This window comes from Elaeis guineensis, chromosome 10 (assembly GCF_000442705.2).
Source record: "Elaeis guineensis isolate ETL-2024a chromosome 10, EG11, whole genome shotgun sequence".
Classification (NCBI taxonomy): Eukaryota; Viridiplantae; Streptophyta; class Magnoliopsida; order Arecales; family Arecaceae; genus Elaeis; species Elaeis guineensis.
Genome location: NC_026002.2, coordinates 3,682,496 through 3,707,674, shown reverse-complemented (window position 1 = coordinate 3,707,674; position 25,179 = coordinate 3,682,496). Strand labels below are relative to the sequence as shown.

Here is a 25,179-nt window from a genome sequence, read left to right as displayed (position 1 = left end):
TAAGCTGAATGTAGGAGGTTCTCGATGGATTTTGAGTGGACCACTGGAGTAGGAAGAAAAGGCAAATGGCGACCTCCTCTACTCTCCTTACCGTCACTTCCGTCGGTCTCTATTGTCGCCTTCCTCTCTATTTTCACCGATGTCAGACTTTCCCTCCGATCTCCCTCAAATGCTTTCCTTCCCATAGATCTCCAAAAAAAGAAAGCAATGAAAGGAAAAAAAAAGGAAAAACTTACCCAACACAAAGCTCCAGCCATCGTTTAAGCCTCCCTATTCGGCCGCTCCAACATTCCCACCCACTTCGAACTCCTGAGGATGGAAGAAATAGAGGAAAAATGTGGAAAATATAGGAAAAATCAATGAAAACAAAGGAAAGCACCTGAGGGAGATTGTAGGGGGAAGCCCGACATCGGTGGGGAGGAAGGCGACGGTGGAGACGGCGAGAGATGGTGAAGACCAATGGGAAGTGGATGAGGGGAGAGCAGAGCAGAGGTGAGGATCCACAAGAGATTGGAAAGGTTTCGAGGGCTCTGGAATGGTTCAGAGCAAAAATAAGAAAAAAAATACTGTCTGAAAGAAAAAAAAACACCCAAGAGAGATCAGAGGAGAAGGTTGACATCAGTGACGATGGAGATGAAGGCGACGGCACACACCGGTGGGAGGTGGCGATGAGGAGAGTAGGAAGGAGGTTGGCTCTGATTTATGAAAAAAAAAGCATCCGAGGGAGATCGGAGGGGAAGCCTAGGAGGAGGGTGATGGCGAAGATCGACGACAGGTGGCAGTGAGGAAAGCGAGGCAAGGAGGAGGTTGGCTGGGGCTCGAAGAGGTGGAAGGCAGTCGTGGGGCTCTGGATTTGATGGACGAGGGCTCGGAGAGGCAGTCGAGGGGAGGCAGGCTGGAGGTTCGGGGAGGCGGTCGGGGGATTGGGGCTCGGGAAGGCAGTCAGGGGCTCAAGGAGGCCCAATTCAACAGTGGAGAAAAGAGGGGGATCGGAGGCAGCCGGAGGGAGGCGGGCCGAGGGCTTGGGGAGGTAGTCGGGGCTCAGAGAGATGAGTGGTGGCTGAGAGGCTCGAGATCCGATGGACGAGAGCTTGGGGAGGCAGTCGAAGGCTCGGAGAAGTAGTATCCAGCGGTCAGTCTACCATCGGAGGGGAAAAATGGGATCCGGAGGCTTAGAGATAGAAAAATTGGAGGGAGGGGGTCGGTCGCCAGTGGAAAAATATGAGAGGAGAGTGAGGCCAAATGAGGGCGTGCAATTAGATAAAAATCATGGGAACTGAGGGGCGGGGGGGAATCGGAGGGGAAAATTTAGGGTTATTAGCGGCAGCAAAATACCATCTCTAATAAGATAACTCCATCACTAATAATCCTAGAATCAAATTTAAAAAAAAATATTTTTTATTGGCGATGCAACTACCATCGTTAAAAGTCAAAAATATCATTCCTAATAATTTTTTTTTATGACGGCAAATTTGTTGGTCTTCATTTACCGTCGGTAAAAAATGTTATTAGCGACGGTCAAATTGCCGTCGCTAATAGCCATCGGTAAAACAAGTTTTTCTTGTAGTGAGATATTAATGCAACCTCTCCAACCCCCGGAGAAACTAAGATTTTCTATATAATAGTAATATATAATAAAATAATAAAATAATAATTTTTGATCTTTTTAACAACTATGGAAGCAATTAAGAAAAGATGAAGAGAAGAAAAGAAATCAAATCTATACTAGAAAGCTTGACCTAGAAACTAATGACAAAGTAAGAAATTAAACAAAGAACTAGAAAGCTAGACCTAAACAAGAATAGCTAGAGACAAAACCTAAATAATCTAGCTAAAAAGTAATTTAAGCTAGGATAATTAGTTCGATTCTCACCAACTGAATTCTTTTATTCAACTAAAGTTGCATCAATCATAACTCGTGCTTTCCACATCTCCATCAATATTCACTACAAGAAATAGATTTTCCACGACGTTTAAAAACATCATCAAAAGTTTTCCAAAATGTCGCTGATGTTTTTTTATGACGTTTGGCATAACGTCACCTAGATCGTCACGTTAGCCGCATCGGTAATGGCCATTCACGACATTCGTCATAAAACATCGCAGAAAGGATGGCAAAAGTACGACGTATGCCTAAACATCGCGAAATGTATGTTGATTCAGTGACATTTTACCAACGTCGTGGAACAAAAGGTTTGCATGATATTTTTCAAACATCATAAAATATAGGTTGATTGAGCGATGTTTTTTTAACGTCGTAGAAGAAATATCTTTTGTGACATTTGACAAATGTCGCGAAATATGATTGATTGTGCAATATTTTTCCAACATCATAGAATGAACGAGAATTTTTGGCATCATGGAACATTTTGCGACAAGAATGATAGCCAAATTTTGCTTCATTGATGGATCATAACCTGTATAAAATATTACATTTCATGGTATATATTCAAATACTAAGTAAATCATCCATTTTCAATCAACAAATCATTCAACAACTGAAATATGAACTCACATACAATTCATAATCAAGATGAATCCATACACAGTTTATAATCCAAAAAGTAAATTATTCAGACATCCAAAGAGATGGTATTTCTAACTAAAAGCACTAAGAAACCATGTCTCTAACAAAAGCAAACAATTCACCTCTAACTAAAAGCAAACAACTCATTATCCAATTGTTTATAACAAAACAAATAGTTCATAAGTTGACAAGCCAAAGCGCAAAAGGTCTCTTTGCCATGCATGTCCTCAAAATCACACCTTCACAAGTTCTTGAATCATGGGATCCCTGTCAAAAAGAAAAATGTAATCAATTAATTTTCTATATATTACAGTAACAAAATACATATATTGTTCCATTATGCTTATAAAATGGAGTTAGAGATATATTAAAAAAATAACTTAAGTAACTTACATCATAAATCTGATAAAGAGATATTTTGTGATGCGTATAAAGCTTCCAAAATCTTTTGTTGACGCTCCATCTGTGCTTTAATGTCTATAATCTCATTCTTCATCTCTTTATTATGCTTTTGTGACTGTTTCAACTCCTTTTGAAGTCTCTTCTTAGACATAAAAGAAGAACTCTGTCCTTCTGGATGAGGTCCAACTTTCGAACCATAGACATAATCTGATATAGTCTCTAAAACTTTATTGCATATCTGGTTTGGTGTCATAGGATGTCCATCGGATATGGACTGCTCGAGCACCTGCATCATTTCATTCTAACAAAATTCGAAGAGGATTAATTACAAAATAAAAATTAAGCTCACTTAAAATAGTAATCATAATTTCCTCAGCCATTTTGCCTCACACTCGGGAGTTGTCCATCTACCTGGAGTATCACCATGACCTGGGGTATAATGAGTATGATACCACAATATAATTCGATCGTACTCTTCTCCATTCAATTCATTCTCACTCTGTTTAAAAGATGAGTTACTATTGCAAAAAACTTAAATGTCAAATGATATTAGTCATAATGAAAGTATAATATCTCACTATCTCATACAGTATAGGTACAAAAGCTTTTGACCTGGTGTTTGCTTGGCACTTGACAAAATTTTTAAATTTTTTGTTATGCTCACATGTTAGCTGAAAAGATAAAAAATTTTATGCCAGTCAACCTAAATTTAAAGGAGATATTTTTATATGTAAACATAATGCAAGTTATACTGACCTGTGTCTTTTCCTTGCTCCAGTAAGTACAAAGATCTATCCACTCTGCTGTGCTCACTATACTTGATTTTGAGTCCTTTCCATGGTTAAGGTAATGCATATGAAGTCGATATCTTTGATCTTTTGACTTCAATGAAGAAAGCTTCTTGACGCTAGCACAAACTTCCTCATCCGTTCTTAAACCCTTGACATCTAGTTTTTGCTGCAAACAAGTATTAAATACTAGTTAATAAATATGCATAGAATACAAATGCAACTATAATGATCTCTAATTATCTCTAGTTTATCAAATACAATCTACATCTCCACTTCTGTTAATTTGGTCCATCTAGACTTGACAGGTAAGATATTTCGAGCTATTATACCAAGCTCATTTGATAGCTTCACAGATTAAACAATATTAGCAGGTCGCTCTTCTTTTGTTGAGATATTGATCTTCATTTTCTTACCAAGGGTCTTGTTTATCTTACTTAACCCAACCCCTCTAGTACAACCTTTTTTCTTGCGTCCATCCATGCTCATGGACCCTACAAGATAAGCAAGCAACAATAAGAATGTTAATTTAAAAAAAAATTAAGCAATATTGCATAAAAATAGATTTACCCTCGAATACATAAAAATTGTGTGACCAACATGCCTGAGAGCAAGTATCCCAACTATATATCCAAAGAACATAATGTTTTAGTTTTAACTTGCCATTACCCTTCTGCTCAATTCCACATGCTTACTGGAGCAATCAGAAGTTTCTTTCCAGTCTTTTATATTGTAATAGTTCAATTGTACTAGATTGAGTAAACCTCTAGTTGACTTATTATTTATTTGTAGCCAGCAATCTCTTTTATAATCCATCATTACCACATGTACAAAAAACTGCATGAAAACATTTAGACATAGCAGAGAAACAGATTGACAGAACTTATAACTCAATCCATAAGAAGCCTTCCACATTAATATTTGTCAGTCAAGGAAGAAGTTTTCTAAAATTTTGCAAAATAGCATAGTAAGACAAAAAGTTTCAGAACAATTGAAAATTTTTCTTTAGTGTTGGCATAGATAATAGATAGAATGTAAGAATGACAATGGAAAGTTAGATCGAGGAAGAAAACTCATTCTATTTACAGCATCCAACAATTCTTCATTTGTAATTTTGCAGAGACATTGGCATTCATTCAAGGCCTAAGCCAAGGTGAAAGGAAGCTTAGATAGTATGTTCTGAAGCTAGTACATGATGAATTCCATGGAAATCAGAAGCAACCTTGTAATCTTATTGTACCAAAAATCTCAAGAGTCTGATCTAATTAAACCCAAGCTATAGAGAAATTTCTTTGATCTGGACCTGAAAATGAGGCATCATATGAGGATACATTTGCTTATTAAATATGATAAGTATTACATAAGATAGCATGCTGTCAAAAAGGCATCTGCACAAAATCAAAATTAAAACTAAATAAGAAAAAAAAACACAACATACAGGAGTCAAAAGTCCATGACTTCAATATCACAGCATGATTCAAAGATTGTAGGCCAGTATTTAACTTGAGTGACATTTCAAAAATTTCATAGGAAAAAATATGAAGCTACGGAAACCATCATTTCCAGTTTCAGACAAGAAATTTTTTGCTGAGCTAGGAATATGATCAAGAAGTCAGAAGTGCACCAGCTGCATTCCAGCTGCAAGGTTGAATCAAACTCATTGCAAAGATGATAATATTACATGACATCTAAAGAAGGAATCTACATGACAATCAAATTCATCCGGTATATCCACATGCAAGAAAGAAAAGAAACAAAGCCCAGAAAGAGGGTGCCATTTTACATTATCAATTTGTTCACCACAATATTACAATCATTTTCAATGCAACTAACATGCTACAAACAATGCGTGCTTTATATATAGCTAGTCCATATGAGGCCAACGGTTCAGAAAAAAGATGATCATCAACCATTAGTAAACCCTATTAACATTCAACAGATTCAGACGTAGTCACAAATGATAATTGAGCAACAAGCAGGTATGGCATCACTGGCAAAAAGAAAGCATGATTATAAACTCGATCAGCTGCAACTAATGTCTAAAATTCTGCAGATATAACCAATAGCAAGAAGTATACAAGTCTATTTTATCAAAAAAGAAAAAAAAAACTCAGAACGAAGGGGAGCACTCAGCTACGAGACCCACACATTCATTGTACCAGCTAGCCAACAAATTAGCAGCAACCTTCATTTTCGTATGCAGTAATTTATAGGTATCGAAAGCCTGACGTGGCTTGTCATAAAGACTCTACAAACAGAGTTACAAATTCTTAGATAGAATGGTCAGGAACCGACCCCTTGCCTTTAATTACTTTCTTATATCGAATCAAATGATAAATATTTTACTGCATAAATGAAAGAAAGAATGAACTCTGTACGCTTGTCTGTGATACCTTTCGAAAGACGGCGGATGGAAAATCGAAGAGGCGGATAGAAATAGGAAGACGGCGGATGGACAGGACCTGATGACGAACGGAGAGGCGGCGATCGCCGGTGGGACTCTTCGACGGTCCGTGCAGAGAGGAGGTGAACGGCGTGCAGCGAGGAGAGTGTGCGGCCGACCGACAGAGAGGTCGTCGGGGAGGAGAACCATGCTCGTTGGAGGAGAGGGTGCAGAGAGGATGACGAATGGAGGAATGGCATGCAGAGATTGCTCGGGGAGGGGAAGAGGAGGGAGGGAGGCGCTTGACGGAGGAGACAGTGTAGAGATGGCGATGAATAGGGGAACGGCATGCAAAGGTTGTTTGGGGAGGGGAAGAGGAGGGAGGGAGACGCTCGTCAGAGGAGAGGGCTGGCCGTGGCGTGCGTTAGGGAGGGAAGAGGCGGAGGCTACTCGATCAGTCGGGAAAAGGAGGGAGGAGGAAGTATTTTAAGGTGGTTTTGAAAATGAAAAATATTTGGGACGGGCGCCAGCTGGGTGAACGGCGGCAAAAAAAAGAAAAAAGAAAAAAAAAAAGAATATTGGGATGTTTAATTAATTTGAGATGGGAGTTAACGGTGGGCAAAAAAAAAAATTGAATGCAAAGCAGGTATAAAAAAATTAGATAAAAAAATAGATAAAAAAATAAAAAAATTATATAAAAAATTAAATAAAAAAATTAATCAAAACACGATGTTTTAGTTTCAAATGTTGTACAAAGATATTACAATTCACGATGTTTATCCAAACGTCGTAAATAATTTATCTCATCAACGATGTTTCATAACACGTCAAATAATTTATATTTTTATGTTATTTTAATTTTTTAATGTCATAAAAAAATTTTCTTATAGTGATTGTATTTGCTTCATGTAGGCCTTATGGTGTTGTAATAGAAGAAGAACCTTCGAGTCAATTACCGAAGCTTGGTAAATGACTTTGCACCACAATGAAACAAAGTTATATTGCCAAGAGCACTCATAGAAGAGAGCATTAAAAACTTTATTCAATTTACTATGTAAAAGAAGGGAGTACACAGGTATTTATAGTGTTCCAAGGCTTTCCAGTGATAGTACTCAACCCAAATTTGAAAACACCAACAATAGTTCTTCTATTACTAATCCCTCATTTCAAGGGTGCTTCAAGATGCAAAAATCCATTTGGCAATAACTTAGGTAGATTGAACTAAGGGTAGCCTAGGTGCCATCATGGTTGCGCTCTACATTGACTTGGAGTCAAAGTCCTTTGGTGGCTCGGATTTTTTTTCTTGAAAAAAACCAAACTCACAATAATGGTATTATTAACAATTCAACAAGTTGATGACCACTAAAAATATGAAAAGAAACATATGAAAGCTCCAACTTACTGACCTTTATGTGTGAATCATGAGGAAACTACAAATCATTTATTTGTTTATGTAGCTACTCAACGGAGATTTGATAGAGAGTTGCAGGAAAACTACAAGTTAACATATCCTTTACTTCTATTATTTAACTTTGGGAGGAAAATAGCCCATCTCTCCCATGTCAAATCTCTGCTATGACCAGGAACACTGTTGTAGCCTTGACAAATTAATTGGATATTATGGAAAGAGCGAAACTGACGTCTCTTCTGTTTTGAAGCCTTCCTGCATAATGTAATGTTTAGCCTATTGATCTCAACTCTAGAAGAATGGGTTTTGTTTACCGTAATAAGAAGAAGGTTGGTTTGACAGAAGCATTATCGTTGCTTAAACAACCGTTGGAGTTTGAAAGTTTTGTATTCGCTTCCCCCTCTTGTATTTTTCCTGTCCGACCACTCTCCTAGCTCATTTGAACGGCTGGCTAGTGATTTACTTCTCTAAAATGGCCATCCGTCAACCATCACCTTTCTTTTATCATTACTGTAACTATTCTATTTTATACCTATTATAAATAGTGCTAGTATAATAACGTGGGTGGGTCCCCATCCCATTTTCCATCAAAGAAAAATTCAACTGAGAGTTTGGATCTTGCCATCATTTCATAGACTTGGACCATACTGGTATAATTAACTTCAATGTTCTGTCTGTAATTTTCTTGACTACTCTCCGATTGATGCAATGCAAGTTATATTGGAAAGCTTGCCCAATAATCAATGTTATAAAAATAGTTTCATCCCAAAATTCTATGTTATTTTTTGTAATTTTTGAAATTAATGGTACCTTTAATTCATCATAATGTTTCAAATATTTAAGCTGTTTGGGCACCTGAGCTAAGTACCATTGCATTGTAATGCTTGGCCATCAACTAAGGCTATCTAGAGGCTTATGATACTTTAGTATTGCTCTTATGCGATAGCATAAATCATGGCAAGAATAATTTTATTTGTATTAGGGTAACTTCACTTTCAAACTTCATAAAAAATCAGATATTTGAGATGCAACTACTTCCATCACATCCATTATTGAGAAAGTTTTCCAACATAGCTCGAATGTCAATCAAAGGTCAAACAAAAGTTATGGCTGAAAGATGAAAAGTTGTTTTAGTGGTGTTAGTTTCATATATACTAACGATATAATTCTAACGGTTAGATGGTAATCTAATAGAATAAAACCTACCATTATATCAAGATATCTCCTATTTGAGTGTATAGGTCAAGGGTTGACTAATGATATCTCCATGATGTCATAAGGGTTTGAATGGCAGTAATGTGGCCATCAGATGTCTCAAAAGTCATGATTTTGCCCCTGACATACAGAATTACTTCTATAAGTCTAGTTTTTATTATAGTCTGTACTGATGGAGAAAAATTCTAGGGATTCCTACAAGTCCTATTTTATTATAAGGCACCTTAGAATGCTATAAATAACTTATATAGCTTTTTTGGCATGAAGTAGTGAACTAAATGAAAGCATTGAAACTCTTGTAAGTGTGTTTTTTTGGTGTGACTTTACCTACATTTTAGCATAATTCTATTGCAACTTGGAGGTCTCCTTTTTTTTCTTCAGTGTGAATCTAAAAACCCCACATAAAGCCGGTACAAGGTTGCTAGAGACATTAGAGATCCAAATGATAATTAGTGCAACTCCGATCAGATTGAAAGATTCGATTAGTGAGAGTCCAACTAGTTATCTAATTTAAATCTTGCTTTGTACTTATCCTAGTTTAGTCTCTTTCCCTTACATCTAAAATATTATAAATATAAAAATAATTTATCGTATTGTTGTCTACTAGATAACTCTTGTTTCCTTCCAGGGATAGGAGAATCCTTATTTGTATCATATCAAGTTTATGCTAGTAGTATGCATCCTAGATTGTCTTTTACTAGTAAGCATCTCTAAACTATTGCTTCCACAACCCTATTGGAAAAATACTTTTGCTTATACCTACATACTTTGACCTCATGCAATTAGACCCTCAAGCATCATGGTCATAGGCCGGTGCTATGGGAGGTTGATTGAAAGATTTGGATTCCAAAACTAATCAAGGAGTCTTATATATCAAAATAAAACTCTTAGGATACTTTTGGTTGGGGGAAGTTGGACTCTAGAATAGGAATGGGAATAAGTGACTCCCGTTCCGATTATTTGGTTGGGAGAGTCCTATTCCCATTCCAATTCTAGTGTAAATGGGAATGCCTTAATCCCTTTAAACCTAATCCCTACTTTTTTTTTAGTATTTAAACTTCATTCCGATTCCAATATTGATTTCAGTCATCAATTAAAGACATTAGGGGATACGGCCATCCCTCTTTGATTTCAAATTCTGCCATGAACCAAACGCCTCCTTAGTTTAGGTTGGAGTTGGAGGAAAACAAACTAAGAAGAAAGTTTGTCAAGTGGGGGATGTCATTAAGCCATCTTTCCGTTCAAAAGGGATTAAGGCCTTTAATATTACCTCTTTAGATAAGGAGCATATTAATCAAAGATGTTTCTTTGAAGTGATGAAATTTTTGTCTTAATATCCTATAATTTGTTCTATTTCAAGGGAGTTAAAGTGGGATAATAATTGTCAACCCTATTTAACTAGCTGAGCTTGCTTAAATGATCTTTAAGGTACATAACTGCTAGATTTTCTTCCCTCTTGAACTTGCATGCAACCTTCTAGGTGGCTGAACATAATAATTCATAAAAGAAGAAATTACGTCTCAACAAAAAAGCTTCTTTTATTGTCCATATTGTTAAGAACCTAAGGGCAACACAAAATAAAAACAAGAAATATGTGCAAGTAACTGATGGCACAGCATGTACCAGTGTAAAATGGACACCAAAAGAGAGAAAAGTACATTTCCATCCATCCAATGTATTGTCAATTTTTCGGTAGGAGAGTCCGAAAACAGCATCCAAGTTTTGTTGCAAAGAGAAAATGACTCAAGATATTTGATTAGGAGATTCCATTTTTTAGCCAAGGAGTCAAGGGAACGTAGCATCATGACAAACATCTTAATCCAAGAACATGACAACGTTCTTTTCAAAGTTTATATTCATGCCACATTTAAGTTGATGTTGCATAAGATAAACTTAAGATTATCACTTGAATGGGGTTCGTTTTGCACAAGAGAAGAATATTGTTTGTATAGTGTACATCTTAGTTTTCTCCCACCACAAAATTATATCACAAACCTCTAATTAGATTACCTTTGGCTAGATGATCGCAAGGATCCAATTATGTCCATTATAGGATGAGAAGATGAGAAAATTGTTCTCGCTACTTTGACTTATTTTATTAATTCATTCTTTTAGGATCCCACTACGACGAACCACAGATATTTTAAAGGTGATTAAAAATTGAATCCAATCTATCCATCTTCTGGTAAAATCCTGCTTGATCAGAAACACAATAAGCAATTCATAGCTCAATAAAATTTGGTCCTTTTCAAAACGTAGCTAGGCTGCATAGAATGCCTTCCACTTTTTATGTTTGCAATGGGTAGTGGTCTAGTCTTCACTTAAAAAGAGGACATCTATTGAGCATGTACTCCTCTCTTCATCAAAAGTAGATTCACATTTATCATTGAGAAGAGAAAGATAGGACATAGACTACTCTCTAGAATCTCAGGAACAACTCTAAAATTACGATCTAATAGATTAATTGGCATATTGTCAGTTGAAATAGCACCATCCTACCTTCGCATAAACATGATACAAGCATAGTTTATCTAATATCTATGACCTCAAACTGTAAGTGGTATAATTGCTAAGATATGTATATAGCCCAAAATAACTAATTATCATAGATAAATAGTAATTCATATAATAAATGTGACTATAGAAGAAATGTATCATTGAAGTGCCATAATGTTGAGAACCATAAATGATGCAGTTGATATATGATTCAAAGTTAATTAGGGCAATTTTTTGCTAGGTGATGCGTCACTTTTGAAAAGAATATGATATTCCTATTTGACGAAGGAATGAATGTGCAAGCACACACTACAGAGAGGGAGGGAGGAGAGGAAAAGAAGTCTATATATGGTCAGATCTAGATCTACGGTTGATTTCGATTCATTTTAAACTTGTGCGTATGTAATCACAAAAGTGGCCATAGTGGCTATAATTCGATAGTGCATCAGCTTGGTAAGCTTTTATTTTGGGTAATATCATAAGGTCAAAATGCATCCTATAATACATTTGATCGGAAGACTTGTCTATCCACCATCTTCTAAGTTTTGAATCATCACCAATGATCAGATGACATTCAATAAGGAGAATTTAATTAGGGTAAGAAGAAAAGAAAGATCTGAGGACTACATGAAGAATAGAATAATTTTTCCAATTGATTTTAGTTGCTTGTGATTGGGTACAATAGGCCGCTTAATTTAGCTACTTTGCAATTTTGACCTATCGCTTTTAAGCCCACAAAAGAATCAATTCACTTGAAAAATCTAAAGAAAACTATCGTCTTCTCTTTTTTTTTTTTTCTTTTTTTAATTAGAAGGGACTAATTTGTACATGCTACACCTACCCATCTCACCCCATAAAAATCAAAGGCTAGACCCTTAGGGAGTCTATTAGTCAAGGGTTGAAGCAAGAAAAACATGCCTCTTGAAACCAAACGTCTATAATGAGTGCCCAGTGTTATAGTAGCTATTTGATCTTACGAACACTCGTTCAATTAATTCAATGTATTTGATTACCTCTAATTCCATTTGATCTATCATCTCATTCATAGACCAAGCATATCTCCCAAGTCAAAATCAGGGATCAGAGCAAGGAAAAAGTCTCTTGAAATTGAAACTCCTTAGCCAGTGCTTAGTGTTACAGTAGCATACAAAAACTTGTTCAAATAATTCATTGTATTTGATTATTTATAATTCCATTTGATCTACCATTTCATTCATAGACCAAACATATCTCCCTCAATTAACTTCACAAACGATTTGCGTGTGTAGAGCACACAGACTCTAGTTGTACGTTGCCTTGAATTGATGTAGGTAGGGTGGACTTTTCATATCACATAAATGCACCCCGCATAGGGGTCGGGTGACAAAGGGTAGTTGTAGGTGTTTTACCTTTATCTATGTGCAAAATATGTGTTTTTCGGTGTGTGCATTGTTGGGGTGTTTTGAGGCCTTGAGCTTGGTGTCTCCAAAGCTTTGGAATTGGGGCCTTTGGGCGGTAGTGAAACCCCCCAATCATCTCTCAAGGCGCACTGTGGGGCATGTTTATTAGCTCAAGTGAAAGGTATCAAAGAGCTAATTGTACTTCACCAAAAAAAAAAAAAAAAAAAAAAAAGGGCTAATTGTACTTCCCAATAAGAAAGGCTTTTCTTTTTTTGCCTTGATGGAGCCTAGGGGTTTGGAAGTCTTCTCATGAAGAGAGAGACAACTGAGTCTGAGGGAGGTGAACATGTGGAGATGACATAATATTGCTAGACAGGGTTCTTGCAAGATTGGAAGGGAATATTTGGGAGTATGAGAAGGGAATTAGAACTTAGAAGGTTTGTGGGACAAAGGCTTTTATATTAATGACTATGATAAAAATTTTGACTTATTTTATGCACACATAAAAGCCAAAATGCACCCTTTTGGTCAATGGGCTTAACTCTAGGCACCTTGTAGCCCTAATTGATAATCCTGTCAAGGACAAATTCAGAAAATTATTTATTTTAAACATGTATTTTGGATGTCTTCAGTCGCAATCTCCAACGTCCTATCACAATTGGATGGCATTTTTAATAAATAAATTTTATGATTAGATCCAATAGGACAAAAAGATTATATCTATATTATTCTATGCTTCTCTTCTTCATTTTCAATGAGGTCTTATTATATTGAGAAACTCTAAGCCATGCAAAATAGGAAACACAACCTACCCGTGGCTACAAGATGGTTTGGGACTTGGCACCTTTGCTAGCTCAATTGCCTTAGCTATGTCTATTCTTTGCCTTTTCCATATGCAAAAGAACCAGAATCATGCTTCCTAGCAACTATCATAAATAAAAACCCAGGATGCAAGAATCTTCTGCCTTGATATATAATATATGCAACATGAATTTCTAATTGATTTACATTTATATATATTTTTTAAAAAACCTACAGTAAGCCAACAGCTAGACTATTTGGGTTACATCAATGTGGAATCCATCAGGAGAAAGGCTAAACCATTTAGGTACGTTCTTTTAATTCATCCGATTATCTTTGCACTATCTTGAGAATCTATTACTGAAGGATAAATACTCCATCTAGCAATACAAAATCCAGATCGCCTCAGTTTATAGCTACACCGGTCGATCTTGATTCCAAATCCCATAAGCAAAGAGTCTATTTATTTCTAGTTTTGCCCCACTTAACCGCTTATGATTAGATTTTAATTTTGCTTCATGGTTGTTGGACGGTATATTAGGTCCCTTATAATATTAATCTACAGTATATGGTAATCATGAACAGAATGTATATAGATCAATTATACGTAACTAAAACCCCCTATTTCCACAGTGGGAATGAACACCATTCATTATGGTCGCATGTGGTGAGCTCACAATTGAGCAAACCCATGGGGACATTGGAACCCACCCACATATCAAATCCAATTTATGAGAGAGAAAGCGATGGACGATGCTACCCGCTCCTCTCTTTTCCCCGTAAAAAAAAAAAAAAAAAGAAGAAGAAAAGAAAAGGGGTGGGGGGGATGAGAGAGACGGAGCGAGACTTTCACAGTTCTAAACCGCAGGGAGTGGGGGAAAAGGAATCCCCGCACGAGCCTCACTCTTTCTCCAAATCTTTCCCTTCTCTCTCTTCTCCCCTTCTCTCTTTATCATTCTTGGAATTTATAGTGGTAGTTTTATAACCCGGTGTGTCCAGTGTAGCAGGGCCGAAAGGCCTCCGTTTCTTTGGTGTTTTGACCGTTTTGATCTCTATTCTTTTCTCGAGTGTCATTTTCTCATACATACTCCCTCTCTCCAAGGGTAGACCTCAAATTCTTTCCAAGTGACTCTTCCTTCCTTCATCTTTCTCTCTCACTCACCCTCCTTAATTACCCTCTTCTAAAGCTTTCCTTTCAATCCCTCCAGCAAAACGTACAAAGCATCAAATTGGTAAATAAGCTCTTGTTCTGGCTTCTCCTCTACTCCCCTCCTCCTCCTCCTCCTCCTCCTCTACAATCCTATAGTAGCACCTCTCTCTCTCTCTCTCTCTCTCTCGATTGTGTTTTCTAGATCATGGTATATGAGAGCGAAGGGAGGAGAGAACAAGTATAACTTGAGCTTCTAAAATACCTTTACTACCTTCATTTCCTCCCAAGAAAGGAAAGCCTTACTAGGCCTTTGTGGAAATTAGAAGACTCTTCTACACCTCTTGCTTTCTCTCTCCTTCTCTTTCCCTTCATCAAGAGATCAAAAGGAGACCACAAAGAGGGAGATGAAGGAGAATTCCTATTAGAATTGCTAGTGATCATGTCATGGATGCTGAATTACAGAATAGGAAAGTGAGTTCAGTTAGCCTTCAATTCATTACTTATTATTAAGTGTAGAATTAAGTAGAAGGAAGAGAGGAGAGAGAATAGAATGCCACTTGAAGGGCTCCTAATGGAAGCTACCTCCATGCCGTCTCCTGACCTCTCCTTGCACATCAGCCCGCCGAGCACCATCCCCTCCTCCACCTCCACCGCTGCCACCGCTTTCGAGCCCGACCGATGGCGGCCGCGGGCCAACTCCCCAAAGTCCTGCCATGACGGCTCCGATGCCTCCACCGAGCTGTCACTCTCCCACCCCTCGGCCGCCTTGGAGGCCGGACCATCAGCAGCGGCGCCGCCGCAACTGCATGACCGCAGCCACCACACCCACCGCTTCGTCACCGTCGGAATCGGGTCGTCGGTCGACTCGAGGCCAATTAAGGGGATCCCCATCTACAACAACACCCCTTTCCCTTTCCTCCCTATAGACCACTCTAAGATAGGATTCTACCACCCTGTGTCCTCCTATCCTCCACCTTGGTCCTCCTCGTCTTCGTCGCTGCCACCAACCTCCTCATTCGCCGCATCCTCCAATCCGGATGGTGGCGCAACCCTTGTGCACCCCACCAGCACCGGCGGCGTTCCACCAGTGGGCTCGTCGTACCACCACCAGATGGTGGCGGCGCCGGCGAGGTTCAATGGGTTCTCGTCGGAGTCATTCAAGGCAGCACACCACCACCACCACCACCTCCACCATCATCACCATCAGTATGGCATGGGGTCGTTGGACGGCTCACACAGCATGGTGCGGTCGCGGTTCATGTCGAAGCTCCCGGCTAAGAGGAGCATGAGAGCGCCAAGAATGAGGTGGACTAGTAGCCTCCATGCCCGCTTCGTCCATGCCGTTGAGCTCCTCGGCGGCCATGAGAGTATGTCTCTCCTCCACTACTTCCTCCTCTCTTTAACCTATAAATTTCAAATTTTTTCTTCTTTCGCTGATGACCGTAGTTATGATCGGTTGCTTGCTTAGTATTTTGGAATGCATTGTCTTCTTCTTCTTGTTCTTCGTATTTGTTTGTTAACTTGGTGCTACATATAGGGGCTACTCCAAAGTCAGTTCTTGAGCTTATGGATGTGAAAGATCTCACTCTAGCCCATGTCAAGAGTCATTTGCAGGTATTTTTTTTCCCATCCTCCTCCTCCCTTCCCCTATCTCGGCACTAGAGCCAATGGATGGAGTAAATGAGTGACTGAATGAATGAATGAATGATGAAAGAATGAATGGATGGGTCTGCTTCTCCAAGACAAGAGACTGCCATTCATAGAAAAGAAGAGAGAGAGAGAGAGAGAGAGGATTGGTAAAAAAGTTGCCATCATTTCACAATAATACAACACCAAACATACAAGCAAGACCCAAATCCAAAGCATCAACCTCGTGGGTAAATGGGGAAACAGGAAGACCCCTCAAAAAGGAAGGACACATCTGGATTGGAGTTGGGATTTCCTCCATTGCTTTTCTTCTCTTTCCTCTTCTTTTCTAGGAACCCTGCTTCACTTCTTCTTTTTCCTTTCTTCTTATCTACCCTCCTTCTCTCTCTCTTTTTCTATCTTTCTTTACTGGTCTTTGGTTTCTTTTCCTTTGCAGATGTATAGGACTGTCAAGACCACTGACAAGCCTGCAGCTTCCTCAGGTAATTCGTATTGCTTAGCCTTCTGTGCTCCCCTCATTCTCTCCCCTTTCCTCTTCTCATTACTTAGAAGCCTTAAAACTTAGTTGGAGTTCCCATTCACTAAAACCATATTGTTTTGGTTAGTTGCTTAACCCTACATTAGTACCATAGCATATTTCCAGGGATATCGCTCACTGCATTCCCCCATTGCTACATTATTGAAGGTCAATCGGACGGCTCCGGCGAAGAAGATCTTGGCCCCGGGACCACCGATCTAAACTTTCGACGGTTCATGGATCAGAGAGTGTCAGATAGGCCTGTCCAACCACATGGTATGGACTATTCTTCCACCACTGCTACTAATACTCCTGGCACCCCAAGGTGGAGCAACTCATCAAGGTAACCTCACCTCTCCTCCCTTGCGATCTTTTGGCAGAGATATGTACTTCTTTTTCTTTGCATGGGATTAGGCTTTGGTTGGAAGATTGACAAGCACACATACCTGAGGAATAAAAGGAGCCTGATGGCAGCTTTTGCTTTTCTTTCCCTCTTTGGGTTGGAGATTGATTTCATGTGGGAACATAGTGCTTGCAAGAAAAGCAAAGAGTGCCAATCTAAGTCTATTATAACCATGCTTATTGCTTTTGGGGCAAAAGATTTGGAATAACTAAGCTTATTATTACTGTTGGGAAGATAAGATTATTCTTGATCTTAGCTCCCTATGCATAGTCTAAATCATAGGAGCTAATGTTTTGTCACATAAGGCCAAAAAGACTCCCTACACCCCTTGAGGCCTTTAGTATACTTTTTCCTTTGGTTTTATTATATTACAGTAATGGGACGTCCTGTATGGGCTTGGGCTTTGCTTTGTCTTTTCCTCCTCTGGGACACTATTTTATCTTTCCTTCCGATGCATGGCTCTGATTCCAGGAATATGTTTTGACCTGACGTGCGCTAATTCCTAGAAATATGTTTTTGTCTCTGCTCTTTTTTATCCTTCTTTTTCTTTGCTTTAATTTTACTCGAACCAGTTTTAGCACAACACTTGGGGCTTCTTTTCCTTTTCTTCTTTGCCTCACAAAAGGTTCAACAGCTTGGAAGGTTGCAAGAGATCAAATGTCCCCTTTATCTTCTTCAGCTTACTTATAAGAGTGCTGTGTTGTTTGCTTACATATATATCAATGGCACTTTACATATGCAGCTTGATTAGTTATATATCATTGTTAATTTGCTTATCATTAGTTACATTAATAATGTAAAGTATAGTGAATGGATTTTTAATGATTCTAATGGCATTTCCCTTTGTACGGAGACAATATTTAGATTGAAAGTTTAATTGGACTTGCTTTTAGTATCATTTTTGCCTCTCAACAAGACATTCATTTTATTGGGTATCTGACTAATAAGTTTAGTAGGGAAAAATTTTCCAAATAATCTTCTTTGAGTAATGAATTATTGAACTATATATATTATTTATGTCAAATAATTGTGTGTGAGTAAATTAAACTTTTTCCTTTTGAATGTTTTGAGCTGATCTATAATAACATCGTGAACCTATCTATATATACTGTTGGTTGATAAAATATTAATAAAGAAGCGCAGGGTATAGATTATTTTTGGGTTTGAAGACCATTACTATATAGGTGGAAGATGTTATTTATTTACTTTCAATAAAACTCAACTACTTATGAAGTTTGGCCCATAGATATTTGTTGTTTTAAAGACACAAGCATCTTAGGGTTTCAAAACTGAGATGCAAAAGGCTTTTGACAAGAATAATTTATATATATTTTTTTTTTCTTGATGGAAGAGGAGGTCTAAGCCCATCTACAATTTTATTAAACACCAGAATAATCTATGATGTAGTGAGCATTCAACATTCTAGAAAAGGTCTTCCTTGAAAACAATTCAACAGAAGGCCACGAAAAGTTCAACATTAAAACTAAAAATAGAATTTAGCAGCACACGCTTGGCTATTTCAAGATCTTGCTCTCTGCTTTCCTGGAAAAAAATAATGGAGCAGCTCTAATCATGTCATTGCTTAAGATAGATTTCCCCAGTGCATTTTACGTTCAATCTTAGGTTATACAATTATCAAACACAACTTCCGACAAAAAAGAGACTTTCTGATTGTAAGAAAAACAGGAAATTTTGTTTCTCCTCTCCATTCCTAATCATTTATTTTCATAGTATAGAAGAAATCAAGCATCTAGTCTCATATCATCAAAATTACACACACACACACACATTAAGACAAAATTGAGGAAACCGGTGCCAAATGTAAGCCACTCCTGCTGCCGCATCTTACTAGCAAGAAAATTTCTATCCAAGGCCGGCCCTTAAGCAATGGAAACTTGTCATGCTAGTAATGATGGTAGTGTAGAAAAAGAATATTGTTTGTTATGCATCATATTAATATGAGAAACAATGAAGGATGTAGAGAAAAGTTATGAGTCTGTTGCTTCATATGTATCCTTGCCACGATCAAAAAATGTTCCATATTTAATGGTGCTAATTGATTGAGTTGGTAAACTCATTGATTGGGTACAATCCTATCTTCAACCTGATTTTGGTGAGATGTCCTTCTAAGAAGAAAATTCAATTTTTATCTCGAGTGTACATGTCCTTGTCCTTGCTATCAAATATTGATTCATTTTCCTGGCCATGAGTAATAACATATCCTATTTCCAATGAAACTCCCAACCAATCAAAGTGGTGCCTAACATTTTTGATTTAATTATACTTGAAATTGTCTGTCTATATGAATCCTCAATAAGATGACAACTACATATTACATTATGTTGCACAAAATATTGTTGTGATATTTACTGAAGCATGAATATTATGGATATTGCAGCTAGCAACATTTTAGTGAAATGAGGAACGTGCTTCGTGTTTTGACGTGGATATAGTAGGCTTTGCACTGAAAAGTACGGAGAATGTAGTGAATTTCATGTGCTTCTTATAACAAAGACTAATTTATACGTTGAACTCCATCTTTTACGTTTGTTCTTTTTTCTCTCTCTTTTTGTTTGCATGGTTCTTCATTTGTCAAAAGTCACGTTACAAAACATAATTGATCTTGACACTATACATACATATATATGTACATACATATATACATATATACATGCATATATACATTCATACATATACACATACATACATACATATATACATACATACACACACATATACATACATGCGTGCGTGCGTGCATCCGTGCATGCATACATACATACATACATACATACATACATATATATTTATATATATATCATTGAACTGTCTTATATAGTCTAGCAGCGAAAGTTAGTTTCTTGAGATATCACAAATAAAAATTACTCACGAGCCACACTCCAATAATGAATACTTAAATGAATGCATATTCCAACTAAGTCATGCGATCTAATCTCAATTCATTTCATTCAATGAAATCGACTTAGCTTGTTTCTGCTGGTGTATGTAGGCAGAATGGGATAGGCTATGGGCTGAATTGATGCTCAGGATTACCGCTATTGCTTCCAAAAGCAATTTTAGGACTAATAAGACTTTACTATAAAATAAATGATTTCATTTTTGAATTAAAAACTGAAACTAGTCATGGGAGTAATAAGACTTCTTCAAGAATACTAAACAATTGTTGCAGCATCTTACACTAGGGCAAACTGTTGAATATCATATAAATTTCAGTAAAAAAAATTCGTTTTTCCTTACTGCAATTTTATTTCAAAGTTAAATAGTCAAACATCACAAATTATTTAATGAAATAGTTCCTAACAGTTCATTATGGTCCATATATGGTCTGAAATGGGCAGTTGAAAACTTTCTTTCTCTAGGCTAATAAACAGGAGTTGTTAAAACAGAAAAGTTAAGCATAAGAAATAAGATCCAAATTTACCACTCATGATGAGAAGTACCATCCTCTTATCCCCAAAGAAATCAAGTTTGTGAACTAGATAAGATGCATAAACTGTACATGAAATAGAGTTTTCTTTCATTGTGAAACCTAATCAAATGTTGAAAACTTTTGTCACCACCCTTCCATTTATTGTAACAAATATATGCTAGACATTTATTAGGAACTCCATGGAAACTGCTTAAATAAGCTAGCGAGTCTAGATGCATGCACATGCATGCATGCATCAGACACATGTGCATTCGTACCTACATACATACATACGTAGATATATATATATATATATATATATATATATATATATAGAGAGAGAGAGAGAGAGAGAGAGAGGTTACAATGCTTTTGAGTTTTGAGAGTGTTGGGCCAGAAACGCATCTCAATGGAAATCAATCATGGACTTCTTAAAATGGAAATACACACCATCAATCATGGCTATTTGTGTTGGAGGTCTCTCTGTATCCATCAAGTGAGAACAAAACAAATGGTTGCCATATATCTAGTGGGCAAAACCATAGATTACACAGCTTACAACTCAGACTTTTGATCTGGTTCTTTATATTTTAAAATTTGTATGATCAAATTTTGGGGGAAGCGGATGTGTCAAGACTATTGATCAAGGGAATCACACCGTTCCAACCATTTTAACCTTTATCCATTTGATAAATGGATTGATAAAGACCTAAAAAACAAAATGATTTTAGTCTCTAGGAATTTATTCATCGTAGAGCATTATTAATGGTGTGAATTTTTATTTTAAGAGGTTTAGTGATTTTCATTGAAAATTAGCATTTAGGAATAAATGCTCTTGGAAGTACTCAAGCCTCACTTTATACTGACAGACAGATGGATGGATGAACGAATAAATGTGAACCATTTGACAAGAAGCACAGTTTGTAATGTCATTTCTACTTGTAATCATTTAGAAAAAAAGAATTATGAGGGTTCTATGAATGTCATCAAAAGATCTCGAGGGTTTCAGAAGCGGAGAATAAGGTATATATCTATATGATAGTTTTAAGGTTTTGAATGAGTGGCTAATTGAAGTTTGTAGATTATATCCCAGATAGTTGAAATAATGCTGCTCAGTTTTGATTATTAAAATTAAGAATGAAGTGAGATAGTTCTCCCGGTTTCTAATGATAATGATGATGGCCCCAATCTTTATATATCCATTCTTTTTGGAAGGCTTAAAATGAGTGATTCAACATCTTGGCTGAATTTTCCTTCATTAAATAAATGATCCTTGATATAATAATTAAATGATGAGGCTTCTAGATAGATATCCCTAGGAAAATCTTCAGAAGCATAACTGTTTATCATGGTTATCAAACCCATCATTGTTGACTGGTTGGTCATAGTTGTTACTGCCTCTCTAGATACTACAATAATAAGGACTCTTAGCAACAAAAGAATTTGCTGCTAAAAGTTATAGAAAATTGCTGCTAAGAATATCATGGCATGGTACTGGTAAAAAAAATAATAGCATCTGAGATACCATCGTTAGAAGTTTAGTGGCATTATTTATATCTTGATGCAAAACATGTTATTATGGTAAGAAATTGCTTCTCTAAAATAGAAATTATTTTAGAGGACATATTTTTTTTGCTGCTATAAAATTTACATATTTTTTAGACGCAATTACTTTTCTGCTATATATGTAAAATATTTTACAGTTAAATATTATTTTGCTGCTACAAACGCTGTCACTAAAACCACATTTTCTTCTTGTGATATATGTACCCATTACTTTGAGACTAAAATGATAATTTAACACGTTTGATAGGATGAAAAGGTTTCTGCATAAGAAGTGATACAATAAAGGCATCATTACGATTTTAACGTTCCTCATCCTGGGTGTTTTAAAGACCACTTGGCCATCTCTTACTTTTCCTCAAAAGGCTTTAGAAAAAGTAGTTATAAGCATATCATCACATTATCTATGTTGTACTCCATGAACATTGCAAGGCATACCTCTTTCTTGTACCATCCCAAATGTACTTTGAAACTACTGCTATTCTCTGAAATGATAGACCTTGTGTAACAAATAGTCTATGCAACAGAATACTGAAGCAGTATAAGGATTATGGTTAAAACTTAAGAAAAGAAAAAGAAAAGAAAACCCTCCCATATTCATTTAATGAACAAGTTATAAGATCAGTCACAACCCAATAAAAAAAAAAAAGGGTTGATTTTTTGAATCTCTAATTCTCTCTTTTTCTTTCAAAATATGTATCTGTTGATGGATATGATTTATATGATTGACATGATGTGCAATTGGTCTTTTTCGAAAAAAGTGCATGCTTTGGTTGACAAAGGTCCTTGTGATATACGAATTTCAAAAAATTTTGCATGACGAAAGCTCCCTTAAAAAATTTCAGCAGAGGAACATGGCTGCAAACAAATTTAAGTGACATCGATGGGCTTAGATCAACAGTTTTCTCATCTCAGATCGAGGTATTAACTTGCACGCAATTAGCTATTCAATTCTTATATGGCTTTGCATCACAAATAATTCATCACATGACTCTCTCTCTCTCTCTCTCTCTCTCTCTCTCTCTCTCATATGTTTGTACCAAATGGCGTGGAAGCAAATGATTGAATGACATAAATGTAACTTCTTGACTTATGCAGGATAACAATCCTTGCCGATCCAATGGTTTGCAAGTTTCTCAACAAGAGATCAAAAACCCTAGCCTGGAGTTCACCTTGGGAAGACCAGACTGGTGTGGTACAGAGCATGATTGATGCTAATAAGGCCTAATATTCCTGATGGTTTTGGCTCACTTGTTTAAAAAAATGAAGGACAAGAGAGAAGACCAACAAGCTTAATCCTTGCCTCACGATACCCTCATTGTCACCAAAAACAAGAGGGGGATAGAAGGAAGCCTATATTAATGAATTTGATGGTATAGTGAGGCAACTTTCATTATACTGGCCATTCTCTCCTTTTTCTTTTCTTCCTTTTATGTCTCTCAACTGCAGGCACTGTGGAGTTTGGTGGCTAAAGCTGAAGTTGGAAGCTTTTATACACATGGAAAGTGGGATAGAAGGAAAAGGAATATGTTCTAATGAAGGAATCTCAACAATTTTATTTTTCCACTTCTGTTTCCTTTTGTTTCATGTCTCTCATGTCAGAAGCTCCTTTCAGTCCTCGTCATTATTAAAGTGTAAAAGCCTTGACCTGGACCCATACCAAAGCCCTTACGGACACCATAAGAATGGTCTAAGTAGAAGAAATATCATACAGTCTACCCTTACCTAACAGGAAGGCAATGTGTCAATATCAAGATGAAACAAACAGTACGTGAATGATGAGAGGAATACCATCCCACCATCATAAGCTTTTCCCGACAGACTGTTACTGCCTTCTCCAGTGACAATGACCCCCAAATGGGCATCTATGGATCATGTTTTTCATACACGAGGACCAAGGAGTGCAATCACAATTAATAAGGTTGGTGTATTAATTATGCCTCTGAGAAACTAAGCTGGAGGAGCTTGATGGTTGGATCTCAAGAGAATGTGAGGCAAGAGGCTTTCTGATCAGTGGGTCAATGGATCTATTTTGTGGGAATTGGAAATCCTGAAGCTCACATTCTTTCTTCTAATCATGGTATTTGCAAAATAATGCTTGAATTTATTAGTCTTTTAATCCGAGCTGGACTTACTATTAGCTTAAGCTTAATTTTGAGGCCAAGTGGTTAGTTAACATGGTGTCAAAGCTTTAGTTGGTGAAGTCATTATTTCAAATTCCCTTTACGTTGGTTGCTTATTTATTTCACCTACTTGGAGCTTGACTCATTTTTTGTTATTGTCTTGTCTTGTTTATTCCTCCAAGTTCATTGTTTGGGCTACACACGAGGGCGGGTATTAAGTCTGCTATATTTATTTCTTAATAGCTCAAGCTTTTAGAATTTAGAGTCAGTTGACATGGTATCAGAAAAGCTCAGATTGTTAGAGAACATGATCAGCTTAAATCACTAGCAGATCAAAAGATTGCTGTATGCTTCCAAAAGCAAAAGGTTAATGCTGGGCATACAGAGAATCTTCAACCCTTGTAGGTAGGATTGCCTCATCAAACATTGTCAAAATTACTATCCAGAGGGCTAAGCCAGCCAAAAGAGTAACTAATGACAAATTAATGTGCATCTCAGTTGGTGTAATATTAATCGACCAATTGATTCGAGTCCTCGACTTCAAGACAAAGGTAAGAAAAAGGTCGTACTACTGTTTAAAAGGTTAAAAAGTGTCAAAGGTAAAGGAAAAGGGTTGATGCAATCAAAGCCATATGTCCTTGCTGATTTAATGAGAGTGACATTCCATTGGAGTCAACTTGTGGGAATTTGAGGAGAGAGAGAGGTGGTGTGATCTGGACTCTGGAAGTAAAGAATAAATGGTTTCCTGGAGCTCACGTGAGACAAAAATGTCCTAAAGTCACTTAGCTTTAAAGAAATTCTATATAAAAAAAAAAAGATATTGGGAGTAAAGAAAAGAATTAAAACTGATGTTGACATGATAAACTCCCCTCAAAAAATTAGATTTTTTTTAAAAAAAAATTATGACAACATGCTCATATGTATTCATAATGTCACAGATTTGTATA

The 25,179-nt window shown here is 37.0% G+C and overlaps 2 protein-coding genes across 5 annotated transcripts in view; one reads left to right on the top strand and one right to left on the bottom strand.

The window, feature by feature from the left end:
* LOC140852081 (annexin D5-like) overlaps positions 1-25,179 on the bottom strand; it is a 207,683-nt gene that overhangs the window by 155,147 nt on the left and 27,357 nt on the right. The gene's annotated exons all lie outside the window — the stretch shown is intronic.
* Positions 14,262-23,685, top strand: LOC105053158 (uncharacterized). 4 transcript variants are annotated; one of them, XR_833425.4, is made up of 7 exons: positions 14,264-15,916; positions 16,087-16,163; positions 16,633-16,678; positions 16,882-17,056; positions 22,955-23,030; positions 23,208-23,482; positions 23,559-23,685. XR_833425.4 is itself a non-coding variant. In XM_010934216.3 (6 exons), the coding sequence occupies exons 1-6, from the start codon at positions 15,100-15,102 to the stop codon at positions 23,319-23,321; spliced, it is 1,302 nt and encodes a 433-aa protein (XP_010932518.1). In that variant the 5' UTR covers positions 14,263-15,099; the 3' UTR covers positions 23,322-23,685. The 4 variants fall into 4 exon arrangements, 3 of the variants coding, with proteins under 3 accessions (XP_010932519.1, XP_010932518.1, XP_010932517.1); XM_010934216.3 differs by having other exon boundaries at positions 14,263-15,916; positions 22,958-23,030; positions 23,208-23,685; XM_010934215.3 differs by having other exon boundaries at positions 23,208-23,685.

Bases quoted from the DNA above. Each gene is read 5' to 3' on its own strand.
- LOC105053158 (XM_010934215.3), top strand. From the start codon at position 15,100: ATGCCACTTGAAGGGCTCCTAATGGAAGCTACCTCCATGCCGTCTCCT. The intron at 15,917-16,086 runs GTATGTCTCTCC...TGCTACATATAG, and splicing joins GCTCCTCGGCGGCCATGAGA to GGGCTACTCCAAAGTCAGTT. The intron at 16,679-16,881 runs GTAATTCGTATT...ACATTATTGAAG, and splicing joins CAAGCCTGCAGCTTCCTCAG to GTCAATCGGACGGCTCCGGC.